Raw genomic sequence first — 22,639 nt, 5'->3', positions numbered from 1 at the left:
AGGAGAGATATTCAATTGTACCAAAGTGAGATGCCATTGTCATTTTATTTGGGTAGCTAAAAAAAGTTTCTTAGTACCTGCATCACTATATGCACACACGCAAGATGTGATGAATTAATTATGCTCCCTGAATCATACTGAGAATCACAAGTAGCTGAAAGCTGTTTGTGTATTTTATAGTGCTGCTCCTTTCTAGCTTGCTGGGATACAGTTTTAGTCACTCAAATAATAACTTATGTTGAATAAATTATTTTTATATGTGAGGTTTTTCAGACTTACAGCTCCCGAACTTCAGTGGACAAGCATGCCCGTCCATAGGAAAGTTAACCAGCCTCATAGGACAGTCAGCATTGATGGTAAGTCTAAAACACATTGAAAAAGAGAATGCTGTGATATTGTTATCCAGAAAGCCCTGGGGACTGAAGAAATGTAGCTATTAAAAGCTCACCTCATTGTGTAGAGAATAGTTCCATTCTGCATAATACGAAAGAGTTTATTTGGGGTTGTCATGTTATGAGCTATGGACTTTTTTCCATTCCTAAAAAAAGTATCAGGTGTCCAGATTTTGCTGACCATCAAATTATTCAAACTTAGAATCTTAGATGGGCCCCTGAACTTCAGCCTCTCATCAGTCCATGTCTGACGAAAGAAAACATCCATTGTGTATTCCTGTGATAAGGCAAAATAGTCACTGAGCTGCCTGCTAATTTGTTAAATACCTTTTATTGACTGCTATAATATCAAATCCAATTTCCTTTAAGGGATAACTAGAAGATAACCACTCTTTGGGGAAATAGTCTTTTCAAAATGAATTGGTCTTATTGCATCGTTATTTTTCTTGTTTCTTGGAATATTTGTTATATTATTAACCCTGTTCACATGTAAATAGTTACACATAAACTTATATCAAAACAATTCTCTTAACCAAACAACCTCTGTGTGTCTCTCACTGTCTCTCTCCCTCTGTCTGTCTCTCTCCTCCCCTCCATCTCCAAATCACTTCTAACCCCATCCCCACCCATATGTTCAACCATATCCCCATCCATACCTATATGTCCATGTCCATTTCCATCTCCATCCCAGTCTCCATATTTATCTTAATTCCCATCATTCTAATGGAGAATATAACTTAAAATTTTTATTCTACTCTAGGTTCAGAGTGTTTTGGCTCATCTAGTCTCAATTCACATTATTTCTTCTCTTGACATTTAACTCTCTATTAAATGGGTACAGAGTGTGAACTCACCATTCAGTGATGCCTTGAGGGAAGCTAAACTTTGTTTTCCAAGTGCCTCCCTATTTTCAGATCAAAGTTTGGTTAGGTAACTCTCAAAATAAATTATTAATGTGAATATTCTAGTAACTAGTCAAGAAATCGTGTCTCTTAAATGTATAGTTAAAATTATTTGTAGCTAATTTATAGCTCTTATTAAAATTTATCTTCAAAAATAATATGCTATGTACTTTGGAAATACATAGGCAAGTGTATATGAACATTTTCACTAAAATAATATTTCTTTTTTTTTCCCCAGGACTTCAGAAAATATATTTTTGTAAAGTTGGATTTAAGGACAAAATTTGCATCTGATTTCCCAGCTCCCTTTTTATCTCTGGCTTTTACTGTCAGCATTTGTTTGTTTGTATTAGACAAAATGTGACAAACATGGTCTGAATCTATGCAGTCAAGCTCTGAGTCCTAATGTTGAGATTAAACAGTACTGATACACTTTGGGGGGTAAAAATCACTATGGAAAGTTCTAGGCCTCCCCGCTCTGATCACCCTTTCCCTACCCCATAATCAGTCGGCTCTTCAATAATAGCACTATAGAAATTCACAGAAATTACCAACATTAGTAAGGTTTAACAAATATGTCCTAAATTTTCATATTATTAAAAAGAATTAAGGCTCTGGATAATCCAAACTCTACATACCCCTGCAGTCAGTCCCAAAGTGGAAATGTCAAAAATCTCAGATTCTTAGCTTTCCCTATCTCCAATTGTTGATGCTTAAAAATAGGAAGTAAAGGCAGATAGCAATGGTACTTCTACTATAAAACCCAGCAATACTGGGGCAATTTGAAAATGATTATGGATGGTGTTTGACATTGTTTTCATAGATGGGTTAAAATATTACTTGAGGACAACCAAAGAATACCACAAAGTACTTAGTTCTGGAGGACGAGTTTAGAGTTTTAGTGCCATTTATTTATTATATCCCTCCCAAACCTATTGTTCTATCTGTAAAGTGAATGATTGACTGCATCATGACTTCCTGAGTGGTTCCTTGAGCCATTTTGTAAAACCTTCTGTTCTAAATTTCAAGCGGAAGCTATGCCACAACTGTTAAAGGCTTCCTTGATCTAATTGTTATGCACTTAGTATTCTTCCTTAGTATTCTTCACCCAAACTGATAATTCTCATCTTTTCACTCAGAAATTACATTTTAACCATCTTTTCTTTTTCCTTCAAAAGACGCTAATAACAAACCCAAGGAGAAAATACTACAGTCTTAAGGGAGAGACATATAAATAAATTGTTCAGGCTCAGCCCCTTAGTGAGATTGTCTAGGAAATTAAATTCAATAATCTACTCTAAAAAACTCCTCTCCAATATAATGAAAAATTTTTAAAACAATTCAATTCAGAAAATATCTATTGATCACCTATTAAGTACTATGAACTGGACAAAAATAAATAAATCTTACATCATGGACCTACGGCCACAATTAAGTAGAAATACTAAGTGTATCCCATGATTTCTGGGATTCACTCCTATTCTCTGAATAACAAATCCTTCAGCATGGGATACCCTTGAGTATTTAAAGCTCAAGGTATACTTACCATCTCCACATCAGACACAGGACCAAAGCTTGTCACATAAATATCTGTTTTCACTTCAGTGACAGCACCTAAAATGAAGGTGAATAAGAGTTCAGTTTTTCTTTTTATTTCCATATACCCCACTCATCTGAATATGGTTTAGGAAAATCCCTTAGGGCTACACAAGAAATCTAGCTACATCCTGAACTCAATATGACCCTCTTTCCCTCAGTCTGTTCTTTATTAGGAATCCTTAGTTCCATTCAGTTGTGAAAATTTACTTATGCCAGCCCAGACTAAAAGATTCAAGACCAGCCTGATTCCTGAATTTACCAAAATACTTTGTCCAGGTTGTGTAAGATGGGCCGAAAAAAAATTAAAACTTGAACAGAACTCATTTAAGATTCCCTTGCAAATAGTATGGGTCATGGAAAGACAAAAAGGAAGATGTTATTTGAAAACAAATAGTCAAAGTTCACAGGCTCTTACCTCCAAATCCTGGCCGAAGCCTGTTGTCATAGCCATCTAACAGGTTGTCCAATATCCTGCTGATATTCTTTGAATAGAGGTTTCCGTCATATATAGTATCACCCATGGCATTGTCCAGGCTGCAGATAAAGGGAATATGCTATGTGGTCCACTTCTCTCAATCCCACCCTATCTCTTTATTTCATTTGGTTCGGAACCTAGAACATAATTTTCTCCTTCTTCATTTCCCTAATGTAAGGAAAGAAAGGAATTGGGGTAGGGGAAAACACTTACCATACAATGATGTATAGCCATTTCAGAAGCGAAGGCATCCTGCTATAAGTGGTAATATCCGGAGGCTTCCACTTTTTAGCCCCCTGACTCCCACCTTCCTTTACCAGTCTACTGGAGCAATACTCCAAAGACCTCACATATTCTTTATTCTTATCCTCTAGAACCAGTAATTCAGTAGATAAAGAAGCTGCTGAGGAAGAGTTTGAGAGGAGTGTACAGGACAAGGAGGTACCCCCTTTTCCTTTTCCTTACCCCTCTTTTTGAGGAGTTTGTTTGTAGTCTTAGACTTCACCACCATTCGGGCTTCTCTGACTGGCTCAGTTGGAAAATGAAGGTTTGAAGGGACAGTGCATGGTGAGAGAGCAGTGACAATAATAGAATAAGGCATTAGGGGAGATTAAAAGGAAGAAATCCACTGCTAGTTTTGGCAAGGAATTAGCAGGGCCCTGTTAGGGAATCTGGAAAAGCAGTGGCATCTTGCTGATTGAGATTATGTTCAAAATGGGCTCAACATTTATTATTTTTATGGTTCACAGAGAGAATCCTATTCAACTCTTACTACATTGAAAGATTGTTTTTAAAATAAATGAATTTCTTCCTATGGCTTCATTTTAAGTTTTTGTGATATTTATTTCTTAGAGATCCCCTATTTATATTTTTAAAATGCTATAATTTCCTACCTATGAGCATGTAAAAACACAGAAAAAGGACTCCTGAGTTTTGTTAGTGTATGTGTTGTTTTTTAGTTTTTTATTGTTTGCTTCCTAAAATCAGGAATCCTCACAACCTCAACCCCTTTGCACCTCTTTTTTCGCTTTTCACTTCCAAATTCTTTCCCACCCCCTCTAACTTATTGAGAAGACAAGAAACACAATACCCTTTATACATAGGAAGTGATACAAAACATATTTTCACATGTACCTCCATTTTAGATGTGCACCTTTTCAACCTGAGACTTAATATGTCTCTGCACAATATTTAGAAGGACGATCATTTTCTATTAGACTTCTCTATGAAATTAAGATAACCAAGAATAACCACAATAAAAAAAAAAGGCCAAAATACCCCAGGAATTATTTCAAACAGCAAGCATTCTATGTTTTTGACAATCATAGAGGTGGAGCAAGCTAGAGGAACAACAGTTTTGAATAAAAGTTCATTTGCAAAATATTATACAGTAGGATGATGGAAGATTATAAATGATAGTACCTCACAAGACAACAGAAAGCAAAAAAGGAGAAAAGGAGTTTCTTGCCAAACTGACTTGAACTCATCTTAAGACAGCACTTGAAGCTAAATGGAAAACAATGAAGAAAACATAAATGGGAATGAATCTGCCACCATTTAATTACTGACATACATTTCTGTTTTATTTTCAATGTACATTCCCAATGTATATTAATCTTTTGAATTGGTAAATGAAGATTGTAAATTTCAAGGAGTTCTTGAGAATTCTGGAAGTAATAAGTTATTCCATATTTTCATGATATTTTATTTATGTTTAAAAACAATGAGTTCTTATAATAACAAATAGTGAATCATTTTTCTGTTATAAAGTTACATACTAAAAGTTTCTGAAATTTTCTGCGAAAAACTAATATAATAGTAAATACATATTTTACTGTTACTCTTAACCAATGGATTGTGATAATGATTTAAAACATATTTGTCAATGAGGTGACTAATTTCCTTTATTTTTCTTAAAATACTTCCAAAATTCTTCATATTCATTACCCATTATCATAGACATATAAAAATTTTAATAAATATTAATCAGTGAGTTTAATACCATTTACAGAGAACTGTACAATATTCAAATATTGACAGATGCTTAAGAGCATTGTTGGGTACTATGTAGCCTAACATTCAAATCTCCTAACAAGGTTAGCAGCACTATAGGGAATCATATGTAAAATAGCCAATTTTAAGAGTTATTTTGCTTTCAAAACTCATAATATTTTGGAATGCCCCCCAGCAGATTCATAAAAAGTATATTACATATAAACAATAATATTTATTTTATTTGAGAGAATAACAGCAACTATAACTTACATTTATATAGTATTTAAGGTTTGCAAAGCATTTTACTATTACAAGTATATAGGGCCTTGAAGACCTATTTATTAATATGGCAACAGTTTTAAGTAAGACTGATTATATAGCTACTGCTTCTCTTCCACATGCTCCTTCCCGGTTCCCAGAAATGTCAACTTTAATCTTTGACTCCAAGAGTCAACATTTCTTGATCTTGCTTTCAACTTGATGTCAATGCATTATTTCAAACCAATAATATTGCTAGGTTGATTGATAGCCTTTTAGTTTCATTGGAGTTTGCAAATACCTTTCCCCTGAATTCTATAATGAATTTTTCTCACGATTCAGAAAAAAAAAATTCCCAAAAATGCTGGGAAGAATTTACTACATGGAGATACAACTTATACTCATCAGCAATGACAGTGGGACTGCCATATTTGTATTCTACCAAAATACCCAATGTAATATATGCAAAGCATCACATTGATTAAGAATATGATGCCAGGTAGAGCCATTGGAACAAAATATAGGTTGAAGAAGTCTGTGCTGGAAATGAAACAATGTTAAAGTCTCCTAGAAATAGTTTGAAGAAATACTGAAGTGAAAAATGATCACTAGTTCTTTATTTGTGGAAGAAAAAGAAGAGAATGGCACTTGATGAGATAATAAAACTACCTATCCATATGCCTGCTCCATCATCTATATTTTCTATGCATAACAGCAACTATAACTTACATTCAGATAGTACTTTAAGATTTGCAAAGCATTTTATCTAATTTCTTTGATGAAAGTATGAGAAGGGAATAAACAGTATTTTCCAGAAGTAGACAATGTTCATAGTCATAAGGGCTTGAAAGACAATGAGAAAAAAAAAAGGTCCCAATATGTCTACTGTTTGTCCATTTCCAGAAAGTATGCAACTTCACAGAATAAAATATATTCCTAAATACCCTCATCAAGTAAGGTACTCTACTACCCACATATGTAGAAAGCATATAAAACTCTATTCCAAATCGCAATAAACAAATACCTATATAATATACTTCTGAGTACCAATATTGTGAGGCATAAGACAAGGAGACATTCTCACCAAAGGCATATGTAATTTTTATGGAAAATGTCTTACATAAATGAAAAATTTTAAAGTTTTTCCCTAATAATAATGATACATATGATTATATATACATATTTACACATATATTCTAGAGATATGTTGCTTGAGTATCAAGGTTCAGAAAAATGGGGGCTTTAAGGAAAAGTATTATTCTTTGAAAAAGATCAATACAACCAGAGATGCAAAGTAGATAAAGAATATTTATTGACCAGATCACAGTATATAATTATATAAATAGTACTTTCATTTATACACACATATATGTATGTATATGTGTGTGCATATGTATACATATACACACATGTATACATATGGATATATATGTAAACACATACATATAAATGAACATATAGGTAAATACAGATAATACAAATTGATATCTATATATTTATGTATCTCTATATCTCTAAATGTCTCTGAAGATGTATCTATAGATATATGTATCTATTGTGTTTTTTTAATTAAGCTTCTACTATATTTTCTAAATCAATAGTTATCATACCAGTTTTGGTTAAGCATATTATTATTTTATTAACATTATATACCAGTAAAGGACTTTCTAAATGGCAATTAGCACAAGGAGGAGAAAAGCCCCAGAAGCCCTGCAAAACCTATAATGTCCTAAGAGGGAAAGCCAAAAGCAGAGAGCTTATCCAGAGAAGGAGATAAGCACCAGCAGAGAGAGTGAGCTCCTGGCCTCTTCCAATTTTTATCCTCTTTTGACAGAGGCAGATCATTATATTTTGATCAAAGTTAATTGGTTAGCATCATTCAATTCTATTGGTTGACATGACTTGAGGGTGGTATAAATTAAAATGAACTCTACAGAGTTCATCATCATCAGGGAGAAAACCCTCACTCAAGTTCCTTAAGGCAAAATCCCTTATCTGGGTGTGGTTTGATCCAATCAGTTCACTGAGCTAGACAAAAGAATCCATCACCATTTCTTTTTTTCCCTTGAGTTTGTCCCCAATCAAGGAGAACAGGACTTTTGGGAGTGTGGAAGAGAAAGGACTGAGGAACAGATCTCTGGGTTCCCCCAAGAAATCCATTATTAATAATTATTTTCCCACACTATACACAGGTACATGCACGTAAGTGTGATATGTGTGCATATAAAGGACAAGGGTTCCAGATGGACAAAGTGCAGACCTTAGATCTGAATAAGAAAAATGAAGAATAGACTGCATGGCTTTTTAGTGGCCTATTAAATGGCTTAAATGATCCTAAGTGGCTTAATGCTCATATTCAACAGTGTACCTAGACTGCAGTTTCAGTAGATTAATTAATAATTATGCTGCCACAATTATGTTGAATTTGTCAATTATATACATGGAATATGAGAATCCTGCAAAGAAAAGATGCACAACATCATCAACATCTCTATTGAAGAAAGCATCCTAATTATCATCCTGTTAAATGATAAAGAGAGCTCTATATGAGTCACAGGAATCAAAACCAAACTTTCCAGAAAGTCCAGAACATGGTTATTTGAAGATCATTTCAAGATGTTAGAGAAGTCAAGGAAAAGTAGTGGAGTGGAAAGAGTTTTGGATTTGGAACCAGATGGGTTTCAATCCTGCCCCTCTTTGTTACTATCTGTGTGAATTGTGGCAACTCATTTTATTGCTCTGGGCCTCATTTTCCTCACTTGTAAAATAAGAGGATTTGACTAGATGACCTCTAAGATCCTTACAACTCTAAATCCATCTGTGACATGTTACTTGTATGGACCTCAGTTTCTTTATTTGTCAAATGTGTGGAGGGGTTAAGCCTTAAGAGTTCTTCATACTAGAGTTCTATAATCATTAGGAGTCCATGCAATTGAACACTATTAGTTGGTTCCAGTCTTCCAAAGTGAAGTTTTAGATGGTGCTATATTAGCTGCAAGAGCAAAGTATCCTTACACTGAAGAGATAATTAATTAACAAAGACAAAAAACATCACCCAATAATTTTGTCCACTCATTCATCTACTTTATCCATGCAGAGCTACTTAGCAATCATTTCCATTGCAAGTTCATTAGGACAAGCCAGAGACCACCATGATGAACTAATAGAACATTTTATTACATATTTCTCCAAGGGAAAAGATCATAATGGACTTTTCTGTATTTCTAGATTATAATTGAAATGTTTCTCTTCATTCTTATGCATCCTGTATAATGATACCAGTATCATCTGTCATTAACATTTATTTTATCATTTTATTCCACTGCTCCAAAAACTTCAATGGCTACAATTTCCCTCTGGGTTTAAACATACATGAATTTCTTTCTTCTTTCTTTCTTTCTTTTTGTTTATTTTGTTTATTTTTTTCTTAAATAAAAGTATTTTATTATTTTCCAGTTACATGTAAGGATAGTTTTCAACATTTTTTTCATAGAATTTTTAGTTCCAAATTTTTCTTCTACCCTCCCTTCCCTCCCTTCTCTCCCTCCTCCCCAAGATGGAAAGCAATTTGATATAGTTTATATATGTCATGTATTGCCTTCAAGGGCTTTCTTGACCTGATCTACCTTACCTAGTAAACAATTATCATGCCTCCACATACATTCATCTGTCAACTGAGTAATACCAGTCTTCTCACCACCTCTCAAAAATGCCATGCTCAGTCTTGCTTTCAGGTAACTTTATTCATATTCCTCTTTCATTAATATTCCTTTTCCTCTGTCTATACAAAGTCTACTTACCCTTGAAGAATCCTACCTTTTCCATGAAGACTTCTGCTACTCCTGATTCTTAGTGGTCTCTCCTAACTACTATACTATTTGAGGTCTGCAAACTATACCCTGTCCATTGATTGAAAGAACTCTGTATTGTTCTGATCCTGTACCACATCAATTGATTTTATCTTCCCAATTAGATTGTAGGATCTTTGTAAACACGGAATCATCTTACAATTCCTTTGGCTGTCCACAGTGCCTTACACAATGCTGAATCTATAAGAAATATGCATGCACTAACTTGCTGATATTCTCTGGTTTTGAAATGCCATACCTCTGTAGTATACATAAACTCTGAAGTTACTCTGCTCACCTCTACTGGCACTGGCCAGAAAGATCACTGGATCTGTAATATTTATTAAGCACCTTCTATGGGCCAGTCACTGTATTAAGCAATGGGGGATACAAAAAGAGGGAAAAGGTAGTCCCTACCTTCAAACTGCTTGCAATCTAATGGGAGGAGGCAACATGCAAACAAATGTATACAAAGCAAGCTAAATACAGGATAAATAGCAAGTGATTAAAAGAGGGAAAGTGGTGTAATTAAGGTCTAAGAAAGGTTTCCTGTAGAAAGTGAAATTTAATTGACACTTGAAACCAAGTAAAGTTGAAGAGGGAGAGCATCACAGGCATTGAAAAAAGTCAGAGAAAGTTCTGGGAATCAAAAGTTGCAGTGTCTTCATGGAATGGCCAGGAGGACAGTGTCACTAGATCAGAATCAACTTTGGAGAGTAAGGTGTAAAAAGACAGGAAAGATGGGAGGCAGATGGCTTATAATGGTCTTTGGATGCCATAGCCTTTTGTATTTGCTCCTAGAGGCAATAGGATGCCATTGGAGTTTATTGAGTAGGAACGTAACATGATCAGACCTGTAATTTAGGAAAATCACTGTAATGGCTGAATGAAGAATGAATTGAGGCAGGCAGACATACATGCAGATTTTTGTAATAATGAAGGCATGAGTTGATGAAAGCTTGTACTAGAGTATGACAGTGTCAGAGGTGAAAGGAGGGCATATTTGAGAGCTGTCATATGGGTGAAATCTACAGAACTTGGCAACAGCTTGGATATAGAGGTGGTGAGAGATAGTGAGGAATCCAGGATGATTTCTAGGTTGTGACCCTAAGAGACTAGGAGGATGGTGTTTCCCTCTAGAGTAATAGGGAAAGTAGGAGAGGGGGAAGGTTTAGAATTAAATATATCTACTGGATATCCACTTTGAGATGTTTGAAAGGCAGTTGAAAATGAAAGATTGGAGATCAGCAAAGAGATTAAATCAGGAAAAATAGATTCAAGAGTCATCAGCATAGAGATGGTACTTCAATCCATGGGAGCTGATGAGATCATCAAGTGAAGTATTATAGAAACAGAAGAGAAGAGGGCCTAGGACATAAATCTCAGAGAAACCTACATTTAAAGGGCATGATATGGAAGAAGATCAAGCAAAGGAGATAGAGACAGAGGAGTAGTAGTTAGATAAGTAGGAGGAAAACAGAGAGAGAGACAGAGAGACAGAGAGACAGAGAGACAGAGAAAGAGATAGAGAGAGAGAAGAGAGAGAGGTTTAAAAACCTACAGAGTGGGGGTAGCTAGGTGGCACAGTGGATAAAGCACTGGCCTTGGATTCAGGAGGAACTGAGTTCAAATCCAGCCTCAGACACTTGACACTTAACTAGCTGTGTGACCCTGGGCAAGTCACTTAACCCTCATTGCCCTGAAAAAAAAAAACAAACAACAACAACAACAAAACCTACAGAGTAGATAATATCAAGGAGGAGAGAATTTTCAACAGTGTCAAAGGTTGTAAAGAGGTAAAGGAGAATGAAGATTGGGAAAAGAGCACTGAAATTGGCAAGGAAGACATTAGAAACTTTGGAGAAAGTAGTTTCAATGGAATGATAATGATAATGGAAGCCAAGTGAGAGGAGAGAAAGTGAAGGAACCCTTTTTGAGGGATTTAAGATGCCTAGAGGTTTACTACTAATCTATAGGTGTTGCTATAGCTCAAGAGCCCAAACTGATGTGCCTCCCTCAATGATTATCACTGGTATGAATTAATCAGTAAAACTTAGCTTTCAGACATTGGTATTTATTATGGTGGTAGAGTTGGTACAAAACATCTCTCCAAACTGAGGAAACAGTCTCCCACAATGATGTTCAGAAAAAGTGGATTCACACGACGGATCACGTGTGGCAAAGGACAAAGAGTAACTGTAAATCCTTTTCTCTCCTTCATGAGGTGTTCCATTAGTTCCCTTTAGGCATAGCTTTTCTGCTGGACACTTTGTGTAGCCCTAAATCTGCCTTTTCTTATTATATCCAGTCTATAGGCATACCTCAAAGATATTGCAGGTTTGGTTACAGACCAGTACAATAAAACAAATATTGCAGTACAGCAAGTCATATGAATTCTTTTTTGATTTCCTGGTCCATATAAATGTTATATTTACACTATACTATGGTCTATTAAGTGTACAATAGTATTATGTATAAAAAACAATGTGCATACCTTAAGTAAACCTTTTAATCAGTCAATTAATTAAACTGAGAAATTGATTAATTAAAAGTATTGTTTAAAAAATTCTAACCATTATCTGAGCCTTCAGAGAGTCATAATCTTTTTCCTGGTAGAGGGTCTTGCCTCAATGTTGATGGCTGCTGACTGATCAGGGTGACTGTGGCAATTTCTTAAAATAAGACAATAATGAAGATTGCTGCAATGATTGACTTTCCCTTTCATGAAAGATTTTTCTGTAGCACCTGATGCTGTTTGATGGCATTTTGCCCACATTAGAACTTCTTTCAAAATTAAAGTCAATTTTCTCAAACCATGCCACTGCTTTATTATCTAAGTTTGTGTAATATTTTTCAATATTGTTGTGTATTATGGAATAGGGAAGCTAAGGAGAGGGAGAGAGATGGGGGAATGGCCAGTCTGGAGAGCAGTCAGAATACACACATTTATTGATTAAGCTCACCTTCATATGTGAGTATGGTTTATGCCTCCCCAAAATAATGACAATAGTAACATCAAAGATCACTGATCACAGATCACCAAGATAGATATAATAATAATGAAAAAGTTTAGAATATTGTGAGAATTACCAAAATTCAACACAGTGACATGATGTGAGCACATGCTGTTGGAAGAATTGTGCCAATAAACCTGCTCAATGCAGGGTTTCCATAACTTCAATTTGTAAAAACAAAAACAAAATATAGACAATATTTGCAAAGCACAATAAAGTGAAGCACAATAAAACATACATGGCTATACACTTGGTTTCTAATATAGACAGTGCTGCCAGCTGCTCCTATCCAAGGGACATTTCAAGGATGCCAGTGAGAAATCCAATCTTCCAACCCTCCAGAGTTTATAAGTTACTCCTTTAGCCAATGGATGCTGGAAAAGGATTGGTGTTTTCCTCCCTTTCATTTGATTCCTTTTTATAAGCTTGGCCATATCTACTTTTTCTTCACTCTCCACTCATTCTAACTTATTGGGCTATGAACTAATTCCTCATTTTATATAAACCCCTGAAGGTATAACCGAATTTCTCAAACATTCAGAACAGACTTACTTTCAATGTTCTTATAATTCCTCTAATGGCTTTTAAGGACTTCCTGCTTGATCTAATGTCTCTGATTGATTAAGATATGTTCTTACTTAGTAAAGATAAGATAGCATCTTATCACTTACTTTATATGAGGTGGGAAAATTATCTAGACTGACCCTTACACTTTTCATAAATCTTTTTGGGGTGCGGGGCAATGAGGATTAAGTGACTTGCCTAGGGTCACACAGCTAGTATATATCATGTCTGAGGCTGGCCTTGAACTCAGGTCCTCCTGAATCCAGGGCCAGTGTTTTATCCACTGCACCACCTAGCTGCCCCCATGACCTTTTTAAAAGGGCCAATAATAATTTATTAATATCTAATATATGGCAGACAGTCCTTAGCATTGGGGATACAAAGAAAGGCATAAGACAGAACTTTCTCTCAAGAAGCTCACAATTTAATGAAGGAGATAACATATAAAAAGAAACTTAAGAGGATGCGGAGGAAGTTACCCAACTCAGAGATATGATGAAGTCATGAAGCCAAGGTGAGAAATTATCTGAGAATGTTTCTGAGTTTCTCAACCATTTTCATCTCCAGGAAAGTAGCAGGATGGGAAATATTTCATGGTTTAATTGAATTCTAATTATTTCTGTAAAAGTTTAACTCTTTCATATTAAAATAAAAGTTCTATGAAAACAGGGGCTGTCTGATTTACTGGTTTATTTCTTTTTTTCCTCTTCTGCAGTGTACCCATTGCCTCCCCAACAGCATAATGTTCTGCCTATGTTAGCCATTCAATTGATATGCCTTGATTAAATTTATTCCTTTGTTACATTCTTCCCACTTTTAGTTCTTTAATAATAATTAAATAATGTCAAATCTTTGACAATTGACAAGTTAGGGTAATAGGGACCCTGTGTTAACAGAAAAGTAGTGAAATGGTTAATATATTGTCAAGGGTTAAAATTCTAGCTAAACTGTCTAAAATATCTAATGAGTGGTCGCCAATAAATTATAAGCTTTAGCAAGAGTTAGACTTTTAAGCATTTATTAAGGAGAATAAGAATTTGGTAAAGAGAGAGAAAAAGGCCTAGATTTCTATCTATTAAAGGGAGAGCACATTTCTAGCTCCCTTCTCCACCAGAGTCCAGAGGAAAAGCCCGAGACTGAGCGCCAGTCTCTTCCTTCCTCCTCCCACTAGTCCGCGTCAGGAAGTCACGCCAAAGAAAAGACTCCTGGTCTTGCCCTCAAAGACCTTCGCTTCATGGGCAGAACTCTTCTACAGTTAGTATCCAGCAGGTGGCGTTATTCCAATCGTTACAATATGGATATTAATGTTGCCTTAACATCTGAAGACTAATACATAGGAAATTATATATTATATGTATATATACATATGTGCATATACATAAATATATATACATATATACATAGACATAACCATGCATCATTAATCTAGGTGTTCTGTGCTCTCCAGTCCTCTGGAGTCCTCAATTTTTTTCCATATATCAGTTGATCTCCAGAAATTGTTTTTGTTTAAATTTGGCCTATTTATTTTTCAAATTAAATATTATCTATTTATAATATATAAAGGAAATGTTAAAGCAAAAAAAAGGGGGAAAGAAGATCTTCAGGGAGAACACAGAGATTTAATGTGTAGATGAATCTAATGATCCTCACAGAAGAAAATATCTTTGAGCTTTTGAGCAGTTTCTTTCAATAAAGAGTCAGATAGTTCTCTAAAAGAACAGATGAACTTTTCCATTTTCATGCCTCCTCAACTACTGGTACTAAAACTACCATATTTGCTGCTAAAGTATACTATATATGACAAAAATTATGAATTTTGTTTTTTGTTTTCCTTTCTTAGAAGTATCAAAGTGAAAAGATTGCTAGACTTTGAGTCAGAAAGAAAAGTTCCATACCACATCTGACACTTCCAAGTTGTATGTTGTTTGGCAACTTAATTAAACTCTATTTGTCCCAGTGAAATCATAGGCAAAATCCTCATGTTCATCATCTCCAACAATTATCAACATCAGAAATCCTTCATCAAAATCATAATTCTTTCCTGATATATATGCAAATGCCTCCCTTCTTCACCTTTACCCAACAAAAATGTCCCTTACTGACTCAGGTGAACCCTCTTTCTCTTTTAATTACTAAGACTCAAAACATGATTGTGTATTTTCTCTCTCAGAGATTTGGTGTGTAGGATCATCATTCATTCCTTCTTAAACATCTTCTCCACCATAACCTAAAGCACTCTGGCTCCATTCTCTTTGACTACACCAGCCACTTCATTTCCATCATTCCTAAAACCATTAGGGTAAACAACTAAGAAAGGAACCAAAAGATTAGCTGCTGGTGTAAACCTTACTATTTTCCATTTGCCTCACCCTGTATATAGCACTGCTGTGTCTGCAATCAAGTCCCTTTTAACCATGACTGATATAGAAGTAAGCTCAAGAGGCATCCAATTAAGGTTGGAGATAAATCCGAGCATGTTCAGCAGATGAGATGACAATATAAGTAACACATAGTAAGTGCTTGATATATGTTTGTTGACTGACTAACTTTCATGATATGAGCAGAAGAGCTCTGAAAGCAATTCCCATAATTGGGCACCTCAGAAGATAGGAAGTCATTTGCTTAGATGTTTGAGTTAGTTAAAATCATTGATGTGCTGGTTTGAGATAAACATTATCTATTTGAATTTTGACTGAGTAAACTAATACTTTTTTTTGCCTCTGTGCTAATTCTGTGTACTGGCAGGATTGCTTTATCTATGTCCCCTGCCAGTGAGTTTGTTTTAGTTTATTTCAATTTCAACAAGAAATAATGGTTCATTATAAAGAGTACTAATGTGTAAGGAGGCCCAATTTCTTGCCTTTTAATTGGTTATGACTTTGAGCCGGTCACTTACTTTTTCTTGGTCTCAATTTATTGTTATGTCAAGTTAAGGGTTTAACAAAAAATCTATGAAACTTACCTGCTTTTAACCTAGGATCTTAAGTCTTTTCAGATCATGCATTATTTGCTTATTGTGTATCAAGTATGCAGTATTGTGCTATGTTCTTGAGATAAACAAAGAACCAACAAAATCCTTACCTTCAAGGAACTGAGAATCTCTTTGACAAACCCCACAGCTTATCATTCCAGAGATTTCCCACAAGCTACTTCATCATCAAAAGCACTTAGGTGATAGATGGATAGAATGTCAGGCCCTGGAATAAAGAAGATTCATTTTCCTGAGATGAAATCTGGCCTCAGACCCTCATTAGCTATGGGACCCTGGGTGAATCACTTAACCCTGTTTGTGCCAGTTTCCTCATCTAGAAAATGAGCTGGAGAAGGAAGTGACAAACTATTCCAGGATCTTTGCCAAGAAAATCTCAAATGAGTTCTCAGAGAGTTGGATAAGACCAAACAACAACATTTCATTAATAATGTCAGGCAGATTGAGATAAAGATATTTGGAGGTACCATAACATGTGATCTGGTACTCTCTACCAGAGCCAACCTGCTAAATTGCTTCCCCCAATTATTTTCCTGGGTACCTTGAAGTGTTTGTAGGTGTTTTTCTTCTCTCCTATTGACTCGAGCCCTCTGTTCCTTTTATTTATTAAGTACAGGACTCCAATTCCATTTAACCACTTAAATCTGAATAGCTTTTATAAATGGCTATTACTGGGGCAGCTAGGTGGTGCAGTGGATGAAGCACCGGCCCGGGATTCAGGAGTACCTGAGTTCAAATCCGGCCTCAGACACTTAACACGTACTAGCTGTGTGGCCCTAGGCAAGTCACTTAACCCTCATTGCCATAAATAAATAAATAAATAAATAAATAAATAAATAAATAAATAAATAAATAAATAAATAAATAAATAAATAAATAAATAAATAAATAAATAAATAAATGGCTATTACTTCAAAGAAATAACAAGGGTAAATAAACAATCATTTTCTATCAACTATATTTTCCCCTACCAAACTGGGGAAAGGGTAAGCAGGGAAGGTAACTAGAAACTGGCTTTATATAGTCCTCTTGCAAAAGGGGCCAGGTTACAAAGGGCAGGAAGCCAGTAGATTCTTCTTATTCCATAACCAGAGGAGGTTGAAGCTTGCTGGCCTAGGGTATTCTTAAGGAAGGAAACATAGAGCTAGAGCTAGAGCTAGAGCTAGAGCTAGAGCTAGGGATAGAGCTAGAGCTAGAGCTAGAGCTAGAGCTAGAGCTAGAGCTAGAGATAGAGATAGAGATAGAGATAGAGATAGAGATAGAGATAGAGATAGAGATAGAGATAGAGATAGAGATAGAGATAGAGATAGAGATAGAGATAGAGATAGATATGAAGCAGAATGAAAAGGGACTAAACTGTGAGGTGAGAAGCCTAACTCAAACTAGAAAAGAAGAAGCTGGGAGACTAAAAGGTCAAGAATCTACATACATGTCTCAAGAATATAACTACAAGTAAGCCTTATAAAGACAGAAAGAAACATGGATAAAATATGCAAAAGGCCACTGCATAATGAATAAATATTACATTTTAAAGGAAAACAACCCCAAACTCCCATTTAAAAAGAGAGGCATAGCCAAGATGGTGGAGAAAAAGTGGCTCTCTCCAGAACTCTTCCAAATACCTTTAAATTATGTCATGAGCCAATTCCTGGAGAAGCAGAACCCAGAAAAGGGAAAGGTGAAATAATTTCCCAGCCAAAGACAACATCACTGGCAGGAAATGTCTGTTGTACCCAGGTGAAAGTGGAGCATAATCCAGGATAGGCCATACCAGCATAGACTGAGCCAGCACAAACCAGATCCCAGCAAACCAAAAGTAGGTCTTGGGAACCACTGAATCAACAGGGGCAGTGACATTCTGAAACTCTCAGCCCATAGATGGTAATAGGGTTAAACAACTGATAAGAAGGAGATCACAGGGGTCTCTTTGATGGCACAGGGACAAGACTCTGCTGCTTTGCCCATACTCAGATCTAGGTTGCAGTCCTAGATGGTAGTCCCAGGGTGTGGAGGAACACTTGCCCATCATAGATTATGGGAGAAAGGGAAGGGGAGAGGTAAAATGGGGTAATTTATCTCATGTAAAAGAAGCAAAAACAGTTTATACAATGGAGAGGAACAATGGGGAGGTGAGAGGGAGGGAGTGAAACTTACTCTCAACAAAATTGGCTCAAAGAGGCAATAAATAACATACACATAGAAATAGAGAAATCTAACTTACCCTTCAGTAAAGTAGGAAATATAGAGAATAAGAGGGGGATGATAGAAAGGAGGGCAAATTCAGGTAGGGGGTAGTCAGAAGCCAAACACTTTTGAAGAGGGACAGGGTGAAAGGAGGAAGAGAATAGAAAAAACTGGGGAGAGTGTAGGAAGGGAATAGGATGGAGGGAAATACAGTTAGCAACAGTAACTGTGGGGCAGCTAGGTAGTGCAGTGGATAATGCACCAGCCCTGGATTCAGCAGGACCTCAGTTCAAATCCCATTAACATCATTTGAAAATTTGATGTATCTTTTGAACCATGGTAGAGGGTTTTTTGTTGTTGTTGTCCCACAGTTTGTAAAGAATCCTAATGATGTAGTTTCTTTCTTTTTATTCTTTTATTTAGTATTTCATTTTTGTCCAACTGATAACTTATCAAAGGATATGAACAGTTTTCAGATGAAATAATCAAAGTTATCTATAGCCATAAAAATACTATAACTCGGGGCAGCTGGGTGGTGCAGTGGGTAGAGCACCAGCCCTGGAGTCGGGAGTGCCTGGGTTCAGATCTGGCCTCAGACACTTAACACTTGCTGACTGTGTGACCCTGGGCAAGTCACTTGACCCCAAGTGCCTCACTAAAAAAATTTTTTTTAATTTTTAAAAAATACTATAACTCATTATTGATTGGAGAGATACAAATCATCACATTTCTAGGGTGCTACCTCATACCTATTAGATTGGCTAATAGGACAGAAGTGAAAAATGACAAATATTGAAAGGGATGTGGGAAAAATAAGACATTAATGCACTATTGGTTGAGTTGTAAACTGATTCAACCATTATGTAGAACAATTTGGAACTATGCCCAAAGGGCTATAAAACCATTTATACTCTTTGACCTAACAATATCACTACTAAGTCTATTACAAAAAGAGATTTTTTTAGAAGGAAAAGAACCTATACATACAAAACTGTTTTTTTTAGCAGTTCTTCTCTTGGAGCAAAGAATTGGAAATTGGGAAATGGCTGAACAAATTGTGATATGTGATTATGATAGAATAATTTTATGCTATAAGAAATGACGAGCAGGATGCTCTCAGAAAAACCTGGAAAGACTCACATGAGCTGATGCAAAGTGAAATGTACTGTGTACAAAATAACAGGAGTATTGTAAGATAATCAGCTGTGAAGGACTTAGCTGTTCTCATCAATACAATGATCCAAGACAACTCTTAAAGGACTTGTGATTAAAAATGTTGTCTATCCCCAGAGAAAGAACCAATGGTGGTTGAACACAGACTGAAGCATATATATTTTTTACTTTATTTTTCTTGAAGTTTTTTTTTTCTATTTTCATTCACAATATTACTAATATGGAAATATTTTGCATGAGTACATACATCTATAACCTATATCAAGTAGCTTATCTTCTCAAAGGGGGGAAGGGAACAAAGAGAGAGAATTTGGAACTCAAAGTTTTAAAAATGGATGTTAAAATTATTTTGATATGTAATTGGAGAAAAATAAAATACTAAATAAAAAAATAAAAAGAAACTACAACATTAGGAGTTTTTAAAACTGTGGAACAAAAAAAAACCTTCTATCATGTTTCAAAAGATACATAAAATTTTCAAATGAAGTTAATTGGAAAGAAATTAGGCTGGAAATCATTCTAAATACACCCTAAAAATCAATGACAAATAATAGAGTGTGTAAATTAGACAACACAGCAGAATTGCTCCAAAATAATACATACTCTAAAAAGACAGTGATAGAGTTGAACTCATAAATATAGAAGTAAATAAAATTTTGGAAGAAGAGCAAAGGACAATTATTGTAAGTGAATATATGAATTTTACACAACCCAAAGTTAATCACCTTGAAAAGAGAGGATGCCCAAATATAAATTAAGAATAACATTTCCCCTGTGGGAAAAGAAAATGGACACAAATATACAAACACAAAAACATATATAACATAATGATAAAAAAAACCCCAAGATCATGCTATAGGAAGTAATACAAGAGAATAATCGCAAGTTTTAGAAACAAATGTAAAGTACTAATTTACTTACTCTGCAAATTCATGATATTTTGATTGCTGAATTTCAATATAAAATAACACAATTACATATATCCAGGGGAATGGTCTTCAGCTATGAGGGAAAATTTATCCCAAAAACCTATCATTTCTCTGCATCTAAAATAAATCAGAAAAGAAATGACAATATGATGTTCCAAAAATGAAAGCAATTTAGAAGCTATCCTCCAAAGTAACATCCTTCAAAGCTGTACAATGTAAATCAACTTCATTTCTATATAACAACATAGCCATATTAATCACAGGATCATAGCTTTAGAACTGGAAAGAATCTTACATGTCAGAAATTCTAGAAAGTGAAATCTACAAAATTCATAAACTGTCTACCAAGCCACAATGGAATAATAAAATTGTAAGAACTCTTTATCAAATTAAATCTTAAATAATGGGATTACTTTTGATTATGACTGGGGTCTACTAATATAATAAAAATGGTGATGCTGCCTAAGTTTATTTAAAGATTTGTTATTATAATAATTAAAATACCAATGGATTATTTTATCAATTAGATAAACATGGCAAAATTTATCTGGAGGAACAAAATGTATACACTTTTGAGGAATAGGCTCTGGCCAATTTTGCCAATTGTCACATTAGTCCTGATAAGTAAGGTCCTCAGAGGACAGCTGATTACCTTTTCCTCAAGGTTGGTGTTTCAAGTAGAGAAGGAGAGGTTCTAATAGTATTACTGATGAGCCCCTATTTAGTATTCAATCCAATATCACATAACCAGTTAAAATCTTTCCAATATCAATTAACCAATTAACATTCCCAAAATGCAAACTGTTGAAATGACACCAATAGGAAGAAATGATACTCAAAGCAATAGATGCAAAATATTAACAACTATACAGAAAACTGCTCCAATTCACTACAAATTTTTTTAAAAATGTGAACTAAACCAATTCAGAGGTTTCACCTCATGTCAGCTGAAAAAAAATGGCAAAGCCAAAAATTGTCAGTGATTGAGGGCTTATGGAAAGAAAATATACCAATATGCCATTGCTTGGGCATTGAATTGATGTAACAAATCTGGAAAACAATTTCATTTTCTGTGAGAAATGTGACTAAGCTATTCATAGCCTTTAACCTAAAGAGCTTGACTTAAGAGTATATACCCTCAGGAAGTCTAAGAGAGAAAGAAATATCACATATTTCAAGCAGTTAGTCAATAAGCATTTATTTAGCATGTGCCAGGCACTATGATAGGAGTCCAATATACAGAAAAAGGTAAAAGACAGCAAATATCTTCAAGGAGCTCACAATCTAGTGGGAGAGACAAGAAGCAATCAAATATGTAAAAACAAACTTCATATAGGATAAATAAGAAATAACTTAGAGAGAGAGAGAGCATTAGATTAAAGAAGGATTAGGAAAGGTTTTCCTAAGAAGATAGGGTTTTAGTTGGGACTTGAAGAAAGCCAGGAAAGACTGACTATTCATAACAGAATTATTTTTTAACAAAAATATGAAAGGAACATTGGTACCTATGTATGGAATGAAATATTATATCACAGTAAAAAGTGACCATCAGATTTCAGAGGAACATGGAAAGGCTTATAAGACTTAATGTAGCATGAATTTACCTAAACCCAGAAACCACTGTACAGAATAACTACTATACCATAAATAAAAATAAAAGCAAAATGGAGCTGACCACAATGACCAATGGACCCAGAGAAGAAATGAGAAAATATACTATGTTCCCTTTGTTAAAAAAAAGTCATAGACCTATGGATGTGTAATGTTAGATACAATATCCAACTGTTTTGCTGTGCTGATTGATTTTATTTAATTTTTTAAATTATTCCTATTAATATAAGTGTAGGTTCACTGGGTGGGGGTGAGTTATATTCACATTTTTCTATGCTTTCAAAACAGAAGACATAAATAACACTTTCAAAAATACAGTAGAACGTTTCATGATTTAAGTGGGAAGATGCATGATGCAATTTCTTCTAAACTAACAACTAATGCTACAAAGATGACTCTTGGTTGTTGTATAAGCCACACGGAGAATAAATATAACCAGAATAAAAACCTGAGAATCCTTACTCTACCCGTTAGAAAGACTACTACTAATTGGTAGTTATTTAATAAGTTATTGTATTTAATACACATGAACCCCTCAGTGGGAGTGAATTAAGTACTTTAGAAAGTTGCACTAACTCTTTTATAGCATTAAGGGACTATGTAATATTGTCCATCTGCAATACATTAGTGTCCAAAAACTATTTGCTTATTTATCTGATGCCTATGTATGAAATAGTGTGATGAATTTTAGTTCTGGACCAACCAA

General features: G+C 35.0%; 1 protein-coding gene across 5 annotated transcripts in view; it reads right to left on the bottom strand.

The window, feature by feature from the left end:
* Positions 1-20,439, bottom strand: part of GABRA6 (gamma-aminobutyric acid type A receptor subunit alpha6) — a 68,314-nt gene extending 47,875 nt beyond the window's left edge. For 3 of the 5 annotated variants that reach the window (XM_043989225.1, XM_043989228.1, XM_043989227.1), the window contains exons 1-5: positions 3,582-3,941; positions 3,309-3,427; positions 2,841-2,908; positions 449-669; positions 280-362 (exon numbers count right to left, since the gene is read on the bottom strand). In XM_043989225.1, the coding sequence (XP_043845160.1) occupies positions 280-362; positions 449-669; positions 2,841-2,908; positions 3,309-3,427; positions 3,582-3,619 (529 nt within the window). In that variant the 5' untranslated portion in view covers positions 3,620-3,941. Of the gene's footprint in view, positions 1-279; positions 363-448; positions 670-2,840; positions 2,909-3,308; positions 3,428-3,581; positions 3,942-16,128; positions 16,245-20,314 lie in introns of those variants that run through there. The other 2 variants (XM_043989226.1, XM_043989229.1) reach the window with 2 other exon arrangements.
* Positions 20,440-22,639: the final 2,200 nt, after the last annotated feature.

This window comes from Dromiciops gliroides, chromosome 2, assembly GCF_019393635.1.
Source record: "Dromiciops gliroides isolate mDroGli1 chromosome 2, mDroGli1.pri, whole genome shotgun sequence".
NCBI classification, from domain to species: domain Eukaryota; kingdom Metazoa; phylum Chordata; class Mammalia; order Microbiotheria; family Microbiotheriidae; genus Dromiciops; species Dromiciops gliroides.
Note: the sequence above shows the minus strand (reverse complement) of the source record. Positions and strands in the feature narration are given on the sequence as shown.